Here is a 13,588-nt window from a genome sequence, read left to right as displayed (position 1 = left end):
GAATAATTAATAGAGTGCAAAAAATTCCTTACAGATGAAATGTTTTCGGACCAAGATTACCTGCCCACTATCGATGCGATTTTGAAAGTGTCTGATTCGTCCAAAGTGTCTGTGAAGAGGATACGAAAGGCCTTGGAAGCTCTTTTTGATGTTGATTTGACCGCAGACAAGAAACGGATTAATGAGCTTATTATGGAACGATACGAGTATTTTTTACAGGCGGATGAGGACGAGCAATTGGAGCCGAGTTCGAGGATTGCACAGCTGGAAAAGGAGAACAAGCGGATGGCTGCGAGATTAAACCAGTTGTTAAAACAAAAAGACGTGAATAAAGTGGTTAAAAAGGCCAAAAAGACTTCCAGTTCAAAAGAAACAGCAAACGCAGCCAATCCGTTACTAAAAGGATTGCTTCCGAGCGAAAAACTGGCCGAGTTTCTTGGATCGTCCGAACCAATTGCTAGAACACAAGTGGTGAAGAAAATATGGGAGCACGTGAAGGCAAACGAACTTCAAAATCCACAGGACAGAAGAGAAATATTATGCGACGATAAGCTGAAGCCGATATTTGGCAATAAAGTGAACATGTTCAAAATGAACAAAGTTTTAGTGGACCATCTTCGCAATAACGAAGATGTTGTTGCTAATGCAGGAGAAGCAGATTAATTTTGTTGACGTCAACCTGCCTCCCGATACAACAATAAACCATCCCTGGCACGCTGCTAGGCGTCCTCCAAACAACTTCCGAAATAGGAAATGTTATAGAAAAATTCTACGTTTTTACCCTCCTTTACCGTTTGTGAGATCCCTAGATTGGTTTTTCTTTTTGCTTTTTAACCTTTTGTTTAGAAGTTGTCCAAGATATGTTCTTGTAACAGCACAAGCCATAGAAGTATCCAAAACATCGTAACTTGCTGTTCTTTATATCATAAGCTTTGTTTTGTGAGAAAATGGTTACTCCAAAGGACTCATATTTCAACAAATACGTGTTTGAGTTCTTCGTCAAGGTGCAACTTCTGTTTGACGATGAGTTCCGAACTCGTAAGGTTTGCGATTTGCAGTCCATCCCCAGGCAGCCCAAAATATCCACCAAGAAACTCCATTTAGATTTTGGAAACAGAGACGAGGCACTCAATCGACAATTTGTTGACGAGCTGAAAAACATACAAATATATAAGGAACTCGACCTGAACCCGTCCACCGTCAAATATTTGTCCCAGTTCTACGACAAATACTCCAAGGAACTCAGGCACTGGGACGTGATCACCATTTTGGACTCGTTCGACAAATTTATTGCACAAACTTCGCTTTCGGAGCCTGAACTCTATTACGTCAGTCGAATACAGTTGATCGACATGTTGCTCCTGTGCAAGGCAAGCGACTCGCAACGTTCGAAACTTCTTACCAGAAGATCAAAAGTGCATAACGAATCATATACCGTCGCTCCGGACATTAGAAACCTCAAGTACAGAGAGGCTCTTGTCAGGGCATTTCAGGTTACCAACGAACAATTAGATAACAAAATTAAGGAGCTTCGGCCTTCTCTCGCGAAATCCGACGTCGCCTACTTCATCAACTCCGACAAGTCGCTTGTCAATAAGTACACTCGTCAGGATTTCGCCTCGGACTCGTCCTACAAAAACTGGAAAGACAGAATCACCTACATGAACCAGGAACTTACCAAGAAGTTCAAGTCACAGTCCAGCAAGTCCAAATCAACATCATACGTTCCAAACGATCTCATCCAGGTTTTGTTATACCTGAAAGACTTGGTCTACGACTCGTCTCCGATCTTTTTCGATCAATTTGTGCGCTGTTTGCAAATTTGGCAAGTCGATCCGTTCGATATGTACATACACATGGTTGAGGACATTCCCGAGCGAAAACCAGACCTGGAATATGCCACTAAATGTTATGGGTTGGCCAAACTATCGATGGTGGTGCGCATGGATTTGGAGGAATGGCCGGTTCAGAAACGTGAGACATTGCTCCGACTCAACAGACAAGTGTATTTTGAGTACAAGAGTCTGTTGAGTGAGTGTTTCCTCAACTTTTTTGCCGACAAAAGATCGTTCACATCTGCATTAGAGTTGTCGCGATTTATTCTTGTGGACGAGATCGAGGCCCTGGTTCTTTCGGGGTTAAGAACCGCTCTTTCCACCAGACTCAACAAGCATTTCAAAGAACTTAAGCTTTCCCAGAACAAGTCCAAGATCGAGTTCATCGCCAACCTTTTGGCGTACGTCAATCTTGATTTCGACGAGATCGAAGATTGGACACAAAGAAACATCGACCTGGACCAAGGGATCGAGTTCATGAAGATCGCAATCGAGTATCTGACTCGTCCTATTGAAGACTATTTAAAGGCTTTTATCATGGGATTGAAGACTTCCAGCAAAGACGGCACTGCGTCGCAGGCCAACTCCAATTTGACCACATTGCTCGAGCTACTTTCCAAGCTCCGGAAAAGAACCAACATGAACGTTAGTTTCCAGTCCATTCTGTTCCCCAACGTTTTGGAGTTGGTGAACAGTTGGGGATCCGAAATCACTGAGCAGACAGAAAGAGCCATTGAGAACGACGACCTGGACCGGCTCGAAGGCTGTTCGTACAGTTCGAGTGTCCAGAACGTTTTACAGATTTGCAACGCCTACATCAAAATCTTGCGGTCTTTCGAGTGGGAGAACGAGCACGAGTCTGCACAGATGTTTGCCAACTTGTACCGCAGCATTTCCGAAACTCTCAACAGCTACTCGAACACGATGTTTGTGAGAATCGAGAAAGAACTGAACTCGGGACAATTGTTGAACTTCAAAGGTGAATCGTGCACATGTTTGAACAACATTTTCAAGGTGTTGGATTACATGGATCAATTCAAGACGGACGAGCTCACCAAGTATTCGAAGATTCTCAGCGCAAGACCTGTTCGTGGATCCAAATATAAAAAGAAGGTGGTGTTGGTTGATATCAAGGGAGCAGAAAATGTGGAAGATAACCGTGGCCAGCCTCTGAGTTTGTACGTTCTGATTTCGGGAGTCATCAGTGGCCGCACACGTTGTATTTTTAAGGACTATAATCCGGAATGGAACGAGAAGTTCCAAACGTCCACGGATAAGGAGTCGGGATTTTTGAGATTCGACCTGATTGAAAAAAGCGGAATTCTTTACAAGTCGTTGACTCACAAGTTGCGGTTCAAAGACAACTATGGAATCCCAATGGATGAGAAGTTGAGTCTGAGTCCAAATTCGGGAAGACTCAACATCTGTGTCCAAATCATTGTGGAGAAGAACGATCCGTTATTTTATGTCGACCAGGCCAAACTGGAGATTCGCAAGGGAAGAGACCGATCCATCAAACTGTTTGTGGATCGGTTTTCTGAGGAGACTAAGGACATCTTTACCAAATCATTTTTGGAAGAGAGTCTTCGACGGACTCCGGCCACTCCATTTGTCATGAACCACAAAGCACTGAAAGAGCCTGAGTTGGACTCATACATCGACCAGATGCAGCTCCACACGATCCAGGAACTGTATGACAACATGGAGACCGAGTGCTTCGACGCAGTGATTGCACAGTTGTGGATCAAGATCCTGAAAGAGGCAGAGAATCTGATTCTGCCACGGATTTCGTTCCTGTTCTACAAAGTCGAGTCCCGGCTCAACAAACGGACGTCTGCCATCAACGGGATCATGCCGTCGAGCAGGTACCGGAAAACAGACGATATCGAGTTCACGCGGGTGATGGAGTGGTGTCTTAAGTTCAAAGATATGTTCCATGCTCCCGGAAAGATCCTTGATGACCAGATCAACAATATTTACGACGATTTCATGACCATATTCAAACTGTTTCAGCTGTCTATTGCTGATTTGAAAACAGAGTACAACAGAACATGGACGCAGCTCAACAAGTATGTTGTTAAGAAGTATGTGAGGGAGAAGAACGAGATGGAGGCAGATCCTACGGCACGCAAGTTGCTACAGACCAAGGAGATCCTGCTGCGGATACTGATTGCCAAGAACGAGCTGCGGTTCGCCAAGGCCGCGATCGAGATCGAGCAACGGTACGAGCGGGCAATTAAGACGGAGATGGAGTGTTACTATATGTCTCACAGTTCGCCTGGTCAATTAGATTTAGTGTAAGTAGATTGGAAAATACGGAGAAATTTTATTCAAAGAGCAAGAAATTAATTTATCACCAATTTTAAAAAGGAGGTGTTTGCAATTTGTTGCAATTGTATTAATTAGCCGCATAATTCACAACACAGAAGTTTGTCACACTTCTGTTTGTTTGCACAGCGCTAACTCGGCGTTTACCGATGGACTTTGGACCTTTCATTGAGCCCGAGGACTCTCATCCTTCGGAGGGCACAACCCCTCCACAGAGGGGTTCTTCTTTTGACGAGCACCAGAAAACCCGCAGCACCGCCTCGTCTGTGTCGTCTTTGACTTCGCCTCAGATAAAACGCAAGTTATCGGTGGACATTCCCCGTTTGCCAGACGACGATAACTTCGAGGTTATCAACAACAGTTCGCTGCTTCGCACCTCCGCCATGACGATCCCGGAACTGCCCAAATTGTCCGAGACATCGACGCTTTCGTCGAGCGCCACCTCGTCGGCGGCCTCAATTCCGCTTAGAATCAAGAAATCGCAGCCCGCAGACCCGGAAACAACGAAGACCGACGCCGTCTCGATCAACTACTCGTCCAACGACGCCTTCTCGCAGCACGACGAACCCCTCGCCGTGGACGGAGACCCAGAGATTCCACACACGAACGGAGACAGCCTTTCCACCCCTGTACAAACACCAGGCTCGACTTTCATGTCCAGCATCAAAAACCTGGCCTCGATCTCCCAGCAGCAGCAGGAGGCAGATATGAGCACCGATTCGGTCGCCACGCTAGCCACGCCCGTGCGCACAAGCTCGCAAAACGACGACGACCAGGGCCGGCTCGAACACACCGTCAATGGCCATACAGAAATGCTTAGCTTCAGACGCACTTCTCGACGAGCAAAAAGCAGCAGCATCTCTTCGTTACCGAAAACGCCTCTAACAGACGCTTCGAACGACAGTTTCGACCGGTCGCCGGCAGACTTCTCAAACAAGCTGTATACGGATGAGAAGTATCTCGATACACAGTATCGGTACGCTTCGTTGACCAGGAATGTTGAATTCCACGATTTGTTCAAAAATGTGCCGGAAAACGACCGGTTGTTGGACGATTTCAGCTGCGCCTTGAGTAGAGAGATCTTGCTCCAAGGACGGCTGTATGTCTCGGAACATTACCTGTGTTTCAACTCGAACTTGCTGGGCTGGGTGACCAGTCTGATGATCTCTCATGACGAGATTGTGCATTTCGAGCGCAAGTCCACGGCTGGTCTGTTTCCAAACGGGATCGTCGTGGAGACCAAGGATGGCAAACACACGTTTGCCAGTTTCATCTCGAGAGACTCGACGCTAAACTTCCTCGAGACCATCTGGTCCAAATCTGTTGCGCTGAGCAAGTCCAAAAACGAGAAATCGCGCAGCCTGGATCTTATTGAGAGCAATATCGCTGCCCCAGTGGGCAACCAGCTATCCGAAGACGATATCTTCACCATCGATGAGAATGGTCCATTGATGGACGGACAATCCGAAAACGAGGTCGTCATTACCCCGGTTTACAAGAACGGAGGCCCAGACGAACACACACCAACAGAGCACGACTACGAGCCTGAGGCCCATGGCGAGTCAATCATACTGGATAGAGTGTTTGACGGCCCAATGGGTTTGGTGTTTGACGTTCTGTTTGGAGAGAAAACCACGTTCCACAGACATATCATGGAGCTTTCCGATGGCTACAACTTCAGCGAGTATGGGCCATTCGACACAGGCGACGAGGAGAGCTCGAGACCAACGAGAGAGTTTGTTTACGAGAAACGGCTGAACAACTCGATTGGTCCCAAGTCTGCCAAAGTGGAGACTTCAGAGACGATTGAACATAAAGATTTCAACGAGTATGTGGAGGTGACCACCAAGGCCAGCACGCCAAACGTTCCAAGCGGGACCGCGTTCCACGTTTTCACCCGGTACCTGTTCACATGGGCAGAGAACAGCCAGACGCATCTGGTGATCAGCTACAAGATCGTATGGACCGGGTCGAGCTGGATCAAGGGAGTCATCGAGAAGAGCACGCGGACAGGGCAGCAGAAGTCAGCCGATTTGATTGGCGACGAGATGGAGGAGCTGCTGCCGACGATCAAGACGGGCAAGCCCGAGGAGCTGAAGAATGAGCTCGAGGAAAAGACCGAGGTTGTTGCGGAACCGGCGCCAACCCCATCGGCCAACTACATGCTGATGCTCGAACGGATCTCGGGCAACTGGCTGGGGATACTTGTGTTTGCGATTTTGGTATTGCAACTATACTTTTTGCACCGGGTGAAGAGTTACAGCGAGCAGCTGGCGGTGAGCATCGAGCTGAACACGCAACTGCTGAAGAAACTGTCCGGGGAATGAGATATTTACAGGGCATGCACTTTGCGGAGCTCGTTATGGACAAGCTAAGCTCCCGGGACGAACCCGATGTTGTCGGGGTTTGGCGAAGGCTGTTTGTTTTCGATAATTTCGCAGTTGTCGATGCAATGGACGGCTATTTTGTCGTTTGCGTCGTTGAGCTCGAAAACAAAAATCCCCGAGACCACACGCTCGATGGAGTTGTCGCTCAGCTTGGTAAGGTTGGGCACCGGGCTGTTAAGGTGGAGGAAGTTGATGTTGTCGAGGTTGAACGCTCCAAGCTGGGCGCTGGTGGTCTTGTTGTCGCGGAGATGCAGACACCCGTTGAGACAGGTTCGCCATTTGACGGTGATTTTGGTGGTGTACGGAGAGGTTTGCTGGGAGCTGTCGACGTTGAGCAGGTTGTTCTGGATGGACAGGTTGATCATGTCGTTGCTGGAGAGCGATCCTGTTGGTTCTTCGATGTTTATGTGGGTGATATGTAGACGAACCTGCGGGTTTAGGTAGAACGAGGTGAGTAAGAGCTGGAGTGTTTTGAATGTTGTGTTGTAAAGCGTGATTCCACGAACAACGGGGAGGTGGGGTTTCTGTTTTGGTAGCAACTTGAGCACTATGTTATCTGCCAGATGGGTGGCCGGGATGGTTGATTGGAGCAAAGTTGGGATCTTCATCTGGAGCATTTGGATCATGGAGCCCAGGTTTGCCTTTCTTGACTGGTTGGAGCTGGCGAAGCGCACGCGCGCTGCGGTTGTGCGGTTCAATCGCGCTGCTAAGATATGTGGGGGCAGTCTCATCAACGGTGGGTCAATTCATACGGTGGGTGGGGGAAAGAAAGAAAAAGAAGCTCAATTTTTACTGAAGCTCAATTTAACTTTAATTAATTTTTTTTCCGCTTTGCCAAGTGTTTGGTGATGCATTTTGTTTACGACTCGGCAGACCCCAACCTGCCCGACTTGCCCGATCCGGGCAATTGGACGGACTCGGACGATTTGAGCGACGGAGGCTCGAGCCTGGTGTCACTGCACTCGTCGCAGGGCTCGCGGCGATCGATGGAACACAAGATGCCTGTGATCGAGCCAAGCGAACCGATCCGACAGCCCACGAAGGAGCATGTGGACGCAGCAGGCCCGCATGTGAGGCTGTCGAAGTCGCAGCGGCGCCGCCGGCGCAAGCAGCGGTCCAGAAGGTACGCGGGCTCGACGTCCAAGAAGGTGCGTGCTGGCTGGGAGCCGGGAGTGGACGTGCGCACGACGAACGTGGTGCTCAAGTCGCCCGGGTCGTGGGTCGTGGTGACGGACTACTCGAAGGATCGGTACCGGGTGTCGAACTACGAGGTGTTTCCTGAGTTCAATGCGGACGAGGACACCGCAGACCTGCGCAGTCTGTTTGGCACGGACGACAACGACTACGGCACGGACACGCCGCCCACGCCGTCTGCGAAGGAGCAGGAGCAGCACTCCAAGCTGAACGGGCTGTTCAAGCACGCCGTCAGCACAAGACCCGCCTGGTCGACCATCCGATGGATCAACGTGAATGGCCTTTCGTGGGGGGCCATTTCGATGATCGGCGAGTTCTACAACCTGCACCGTTTGTCAATCGAGGACATGATTGATGTTCCGCAACGCACAAAGGTCGATTTGTACCCAAAACATCTGTTTGCGGTTGTTCCCTTGATGAAGCTGATCAAGACGGGAAAGCCCAGAGTGTCTCCTGGGATGGCCGCACGGGCGTCGCTGGACCTGGCCGAACCGTCTGTGCGCTCGCGTGCGTCTTCGGTGCACACGATGGACCTGTCGCTGGCAGAACAGATCAGCGACGAGCGCAAGATGGTAAAACTGTCGGACGTGAACTTTCGCTCGTTGCGCGAACGGTCCAAGAGCCGCAAGCTGCGCAACCTCGAGGTACTGCGTCCGCTGCACAACAAGGGACTCGCCGTCGGTGTGGAGCAGGTGTCCATCTATCTAACGGACGATAACACGGTGATCACTTTTTTTGAGCACTCTGCTCCCGACGTGACTAAGGCCGTTCTGACGCGGCTTTCTGCCGAGGACACGCTGCTGCGGAGCACGTCGGAGGCATCTATTCTGTTCCACTCGATTCTCGACGCCATAGTCGACCTCGTTTACCCGGTGATCACCGCGTACGACCAAAGACTCAACGAAATAGAGGTGGACATTCTCACCAACCCCACCATCACCCACACCCAGGAACTGCATCTCATGACGAACGAGCTGGCCAACCTCAAGTCGCGTCTCATGCCCGCCTGCAACCTCATCAACCAGATGAAAGACGTGGCCGGTTTCCGCAAGTTCATCTCCGAAGACAGCGTTCTGTACATGAACGACATCTACGACCACCTGATCCTGTATCTGGATGACATCGAGTCCATGTCGCGGACCATCGAGAACCTGATCAACCTGACCTTCAACACGCTGTCGGTGGAAACCAACAACGCCATGAAACAGCTGTCTGTGGTGACGGTTGTTTTTCTGCCGTTGACGTTCTGGGCGGGCTATTTTGGAATGAACTTCGACAGCTTCTCCAACCTCAAGCTCGGAGTCGGGTTCTACTGGGAGGTGACCATCCCGTTCACGTTTGTTCTCATCATGCTGGTCATGTGGCAGGACATTTACAAGAAACTTAATTATTCCAGAAAGTACCTCGCACGAATGGTGGCAGACTACAGGCTGGAACGAACAGCAAGGAAACAGAAGCTACAGCGGGGGAAGAAAAATGGAGTGTAGAGTCGTTAATACGTCATTAATATAAGCGTTTCATGGTTATTTCCTGTGTTTCATGCCACACATCTCGTCAAACTCGTCGCACCAGGACTTGCCCAGCCCGTCAAAAGTGTTGTACGAAAACGTCAGAGATGGAGGAGCCTGCGAGTCAAACAGCGAGTACGACGTTCCAACAGAGTCGGACAGCGGCCGGATGTCCATCGGTTGGACAGACGGACAAACATAAGAAACCTGTTTCTGCTCCTCCATAACCTCAACCTTGTAGTCGGGCTCGGTGTCAAACATGAAGAACTCACCGCCCATGATGTCGTCGCCCGTGATCATCGTCACGTCGGACTCAGACGGATACTCGTGGGCCCGTCTGGTCAGTTCCAGCTTGTACTCTTGGTCCAAAGTGAATCCCTTAACAGGACCGTCCTGATTGAGCAACTGCAAACCTGAGTCAAGATCGCGTTCTATCATCAGTTTGTCCACAAGAGCCCGGAACGTCACCTGGTTGATGTTCGGATAGTAGTCGAACAAGAACTCCTTGGACCGCAAAAAGTTCACATAATTCACGTCGTTCATATCGGCCTTGCGGAACGGACACTTTCCAAACAACGTGAACAGCAGAGTGATGGCCAGAGACCACGAGTCAGCACCTTTGGCGTCGTACCAGTCGGCCTGCGCACGAAGAGCTTCCGGAGCCATGTACTTCTCGGTGCCAACGTTGAAGTCTCTGCATTTGCCGGCGTTGGTGGCAAGACCCCAATCGCACAGCTTGATGCTTCCATCTTTCATCAGTAGAACGTTTTCTGGCTTGATGTCTCTGTGATAGACTCCTTTCGAGTAAGAATGTTTCATCACGTCCACCAGCTGATTCACCAGCTTCAAGAACATATCGGGATTTGTCTGGAATTCCACTCCCAACGGCGACTGCGAGTGGATCGCATCATACAAGTCGCCACCAGGAACATATTCCAAAACCAAGACGATATACTTCTTGGTCTCAAAGCTCTCCAGGAGCTGACAAACGTTTTCATGGTATCCTATCTTGCGCATGATAGAAATCTCATGTCTGGCAATGAAAGAAGTTCCTGGAATGGTCTTCTTCAAAGCCTTGACGGCAACTTTGGTATTGTCCAAAACGTTTAATGCACATGTGACCTGGCCAAACGATCCATTTTGCAGGTTGCAAAGGAACTTGTACTTGTTCTTCAAAAGAGAGCCCTTTTCGAAGGCAAGATACTCGTCCATGGAAGACCGCAAATCCTGGGCCAGCGACTTGAGCTGAGAATCAACCTTATCTTGAAGGACGATCGCAGTCATCTATCTATAATGTCAAGCTATCTATAAATTGCCAAAGGAAAAGTGAGGCTGCATACAGCAGATTGACAGAGCTTTATATTTCGGAGGCGGGGGTCGGTCACACGTATCATCAAACCCCACGGCCGGGTAACCCGGGGTGAGTCACTCTTATCGCGGAAAATGCTGCAGACTAAATTAATTTTGACGTGATAAGCCACACTTGTTATTGGTTGATATATATACGTTATAGAGGATCGCCAAGGTATCCGATTGTGGCGAGAAGGAAAGCGACTCCTGACACGAGCGAGGAGTATGTGTAGCCAATTTTCAGAGACTGTAAATTAGCCACAGTGGCTGATTTCAGTTCCAACTCCTTAAATTGCTCATCTTCCTCAACCTCTTCTTTCACCGACTCGGTATCGGTTCCCAAATCGTTGTACACGCTGTTGTCTAACGGCGAGGTCAGGTCGTTGATTTTGGGCTCCTTTGGTGCACTCTTGGTGACTTCCCGTTTTTGCGGGGCTTTAGAAATTTCTAGTTCCAGTGGCAAAACACTGTATCCGTAGTACGCAGCGCACAGTGGGGCACCCAGAGCAGCGTAGATTAGGTATGGGTGTTTACCGCTAACCGGGGATCTGGTAAACGCCATAGCAAACAGAGTTGAGGCAAGCGTGCCGAACGTACCAAACGACACGCGGATTCGCAACACAAGAGACTTGAACTTGTCTGCGAGTTGCTGCGACGATGCGATGCTGAGGTTCAGGCTGTTGATGATATCTGGCACGGTCTTATAGGCCGCAAAACCAAAGCTGGTTGTGGCAAGTCCTAGTGAGCCGATTCCCACAAGCTTCACGATCTTCAAACAAGTACCCATAATTCTGATTCAAGATTAAAAGAGAAAAAAATACATCTCTGCACGGCCAAAATCGTCGATTCTAAAGATAGGGAGGCATCATATTGCCAATTTGGCCGTGAAATAACGTTTTTAACAGATTTGGTGAGAATAAATAGATTAGTTGTTATTTTGCAATTTCATTTGTTTACAGTTCGTTCTATTCGTCATGCCTCCTGTCCCTTCATTCACTCTTGCCCGTACGGGTGACAAAATTCCAGCAATTGCGTTCGGCAGTGGTACCAAGCACCAAATCAAAAAGAAAGGAGACCCCAACACCAAGGACTCGATCGACCAGTCGTTGGTTGATGTTCTGACCTTTGCTCTAACCAAGGGCGGATTCACCCATCTGGATACTGCCGAAGTTTACACAACCCGCGTGGAGATCGGCCAAGCCATCAAGGATTCGAAAATCCCACGTGACAAGCTCTGGGTTACCGACAAGTGGAACCAAGGCTGGGGAGAAAGAAGATCCGAGTCGCCTTCTGGTCCGTACGAGTCGCTCACCAAGGGCCTCAAGCTGCTGGGATTGGACTACGTGGACTTGTTTTTGATCCATGCTCCGTTTTTCGACGGTAAAGGCAGCGACGTCACTGTTGAAGAGGCCTGGAAACAGATGGAGCAGCTCGTTGACGAAGGAAAGGCGAGAAACATCGGAGTTTCCAACTTTGACGAGCCAATTCTCAAAAAAATCCTCGCCGTCAGCAAGTACAAGCCACAGGTCAACCAGATCGAGCACCACGCCTACCTGCAAAACCAGTCTCCAGGAATCGTCGACTTCTGTAAGAAGAACGAGATCTTGGTGGAGGCATTCTCCCCATTGACCCCAATTGTGCCAGCTAAGGTCAAAGAAGGTCCTCTGGATCCTATTCTGGCCGAGCTGTCGTCCAAATACGGAGTCAACAGCGGACTTATTCTGCTGAGATGGGTGTACCAGAACGGAATTCTGCCAATCACCACCTCTACCAACAAAGAGAGACTTGTTGAAACCGTCAAGGTCTGGGACTTTGAGCTGGAACCTGCTGACGTTGAGAAGATCACCACTGCTTCTAAGGACTTCCACTTCCGTGGCTTCTTCAAGGACTACTTCGAGAAGGACAAATAGACCTGCTAGCCTAATTGTATTCAGACAGTAGAGTATCCACTATTTGTAGTTTTACGGTACCGGAAACTTGCCCGTCATTTTTAGCACTAGCCTCACAAGCTTGGCAAAATACACCGCCCTAGTAATCAGCGGCTCCACCCACAACCAGTCGGTCTATTTTATTTTGCACAGCCAGGATATCCCCTGGCGCTAAATAAATCCCCACTGCCCAAAAAATTCTTCTCCTCCATCAACGGGTTCCTCTTTCACTAGGGGAGACAGCCGTGAGCAATTGCACACAATGGTTCCTATGCTCATTCCCTATCAAGGCAATTCCTATCAACGGTTCAGGTTTCTGAGGTTTAGTACAATTAATCGCAAGATTAGGCGGAACGGGCCAGGCGGCTCCTCGCAAGGGGGCAGCGCGTTCGTACTCATCATACGGGCGAGATCTGAGTCGGTTGCACGGGCAATGGGTATCTGGTGTATTTGAGATGTCATTGGCACAGGACAGGTAGGTGTCCGCGTTTTCCCAATCACTCAATGGATCCAGATACGGAACTGGCGTGAGTAGTTGTGCTGCTCGCAGATATAAGCGACTCTGAAATAGGAGCACCGTATGTTTGCACATGTGGGGGATGAAGCCACCCTCATCATGATATGGCTATGGCTTCCGGGTCCCATGATCCCGGAATTTCTGACAATCGACCATCCACCAGCGTCTGAGTATTCGGGAAGAAGTATGAAAAGAAAATCCCCGATCGAATAACACCGTATCCTCGGGGTGATGACCTAGGGTATACTCAGATTAGGTCAAAACGGTCAGGGTTCCGACTTGCTCTTCAAGCCCCCGTGGAAGGCTTGGTTCAAGAGCGACTATTGGAGTCATGGGCTCCTCCTGGCATGAGGGGTTGCTCCCCTAGACTTGGAGACACAATGGAAGCGTGTCGAAGGGTCACATGCTGGTAGCGGTCTGAGAAGCGGTTAGCTGTCAGTGCGGAATAGCAGTTCCCATTTCTGTCGGGATCACCAAGCTGGAGTACGAGATTTCTGGAACGACTTTGATTCTTTCGGATTGATTCGTAGCTTCCCTTCAG

The 13,588-nt window shown here is 49.3% G+C and overlaps 10 protein-coding genes across 10 annotated transcripts; 5 read left to right on the top strand and 5 right to left on the bottom strand.

Moving 5' to 3' along the window:
• Window positions 1–39: 39 nt before the first annotated feature.
• On the top strand, window positions 40–663 carry OGAPHI_004555 (uncharacterized protein; the record flags this gene model as incomplete). The annotated part of the gene is made up of 1 exon (XM_046205646.1): window positions 40–663. The coding sequence occupies one exon, from the start codon at window positions 40–42 to the stop codon at window positions 661–663; it is 624 nt and encodes a 207-aa protein (XP_046060476.1).
• Window positions 664–947: 284 nt separating this feature from the next.
• On the top strand, window positions 948–4,136 carry OGAPHI_004554 (uncharacterized protein; the record flags this gene model as incomplete). The annotated part of the gene is made up of 1 exon (XM_046205645.1): window positions 948–4,136. The coding sequence occupies one exon, from the start codon at window positions 948–950 to the stop codon at window positions 4,134–4,136; it is 3,189 nt and encodes a 1,062-aa protein (XP_046060475.1).
• A 176-nt stretch (window positions 4,137–4,312) lies between these two features.
• Window positions 4,313–6,972, top strand: OGAPHI_004552 (uncharacterized protein; the record flags this gene model as incomplete). The annotated part of the gene is made up of 2 exons (XM_046205643.1): window positions 4,313–6,385; window positions 6,445–6,972. 2 exons carry the CDS (start codon window positions 4,313–4,315, stop codon window positions 6,970–6,972), a joined length of 2,601 nt encoding a protein of 866 aa, XP_046060473.1.
• On the bottom strand, window positions 4,693–5,817 carry OGAPHI_004553 (uncharacterized protein; the record flags this gene model as incomplete). The annotated part of the gene is made up of 2 exons (XM_046205644.1): window positions 4,693–5,101; window positions 5,705–5,817. 2 exons carry the CDS (start codon window positions 5,815–5,817, stop codon window positions 4,693–4,695), a joined length of 522 nt encoding a protein of 173 aa, XP_046060474.1.
• On the bottom strand, window positions 6,535–7,158 carry OGAPHI_004551 (uncharacterized protein; the record flags this gene model as incomplete). Its single annotated transcript, XM_046205642.1, has 1 exon — window positions 6,535–7,158. One exon carries the CDS (start codon window positions 7,156–7,158, stop codon window positions 6,535–6,537), a length of 624 nt encoding a protein of 207 aa, XP_046060472.1.
• Window positions 7,159–7,398: 240 nt separating this feature from the next.
• Window positions 7,399–9,231, top strand: OGAPHI_004550 (uncharacterized protein; the record flags this gene model as incomplete). Its single annotated transcript, XM_046205641.1, has 1 exon — window positions 7,399–9,231. The coding sequence occupies one exon, from the start codon at window positions 7,399–7,401 to the stop codon at window positions 9,229–9,231; it is 1,833 nt and encodes a 610-aa protein (XP_046060471.1).
• A 36-nt stretch (window positions 9,232–9,267) lies between these two features.
• On the bottom strand, window positions 9,268–10,536 carry OGAPHI_004549 (uncharacterized protein; the record flags this gene model as incomplete). Its single annotated transcript, XM_046205640.1, has 1 exon — window positions 9,268–10,536. The coding sequence occupies one exon, from the start codon at window positions 10,534–10,536 to the stop codon at window positions 9,268–9,270; it is 1,269 nt and encodes a 422-aa protein (XP_046060470.1).
• Window positions 10,537–10,759: 223 nt separating this feature from the next.
• On the bottom strand, window positions 10,760–11,389 carry OGAPHI_004548 (uncharacterized protein; the record flags this gene model as incomplete). The annotated part of the gene is made up of 1 exon (XM_046205639.1): window positions 10,760–11,389. One exon carries the CDS (start codon window positions 11,387–11,389, stop codon window positions 10,760–10,762), a length of 630 nt encoding a protein of 209 aa, XP_046060469.1.
• Window positions 11,390–11,576: 187 nt separating this feature from the next.
• OGAPHI_004547 (uncharacterized protein) lies at window positions 11,577–12,512 on the top strand (the record flags this gene model as incomplete). The annotated part of the gene is made up of 1 exon (XM_046205637.1): window positions 11,577–12,512. One exon carries the CDS (start codon window positions 11,577–11,579, stop codon window positions 12,510–12,512), a length of 936 nt encoding a protein of 311 aa, XP_046060468.1.
• On the bottom strand, window positions 11,733–12,992 carry OGAPHI_004546 (uncharacterized protein; the record flags this gene model as incomplete). The annotated part of the gene is made up of 2 exons (XM_046205636.1): window positions 11,733–12,514; window positions 12,935–12,992. 2 exons carry the CDS (start codon window positions 12,990–12,992, stop codon window positions 11,733–11,735), a joined length of 840 nt encoding a protein of 279 aa, XP_046060467.1.
• Window positions 12,993–13,588: the final 596 nt, after the last annotated feature.

The sequence above is a fragment of the Ogataea philodendri genome (assembly GCF_020536065.1).
Source record: "Ogataea philodendri strain CBS6075 chromosome Unknown scaffold18, whole genome shotgun sequence".
NCBI classification, from domain to species: Eukaryota; Fungi; Ascomycota; class Pichiomycetes; order Pichiales; family Pichiaceae; genus Ogataea; species Ogataea philodendri.
This window is presented reverse-complemented; position numbering and strand designations above follow the sequence as displayed.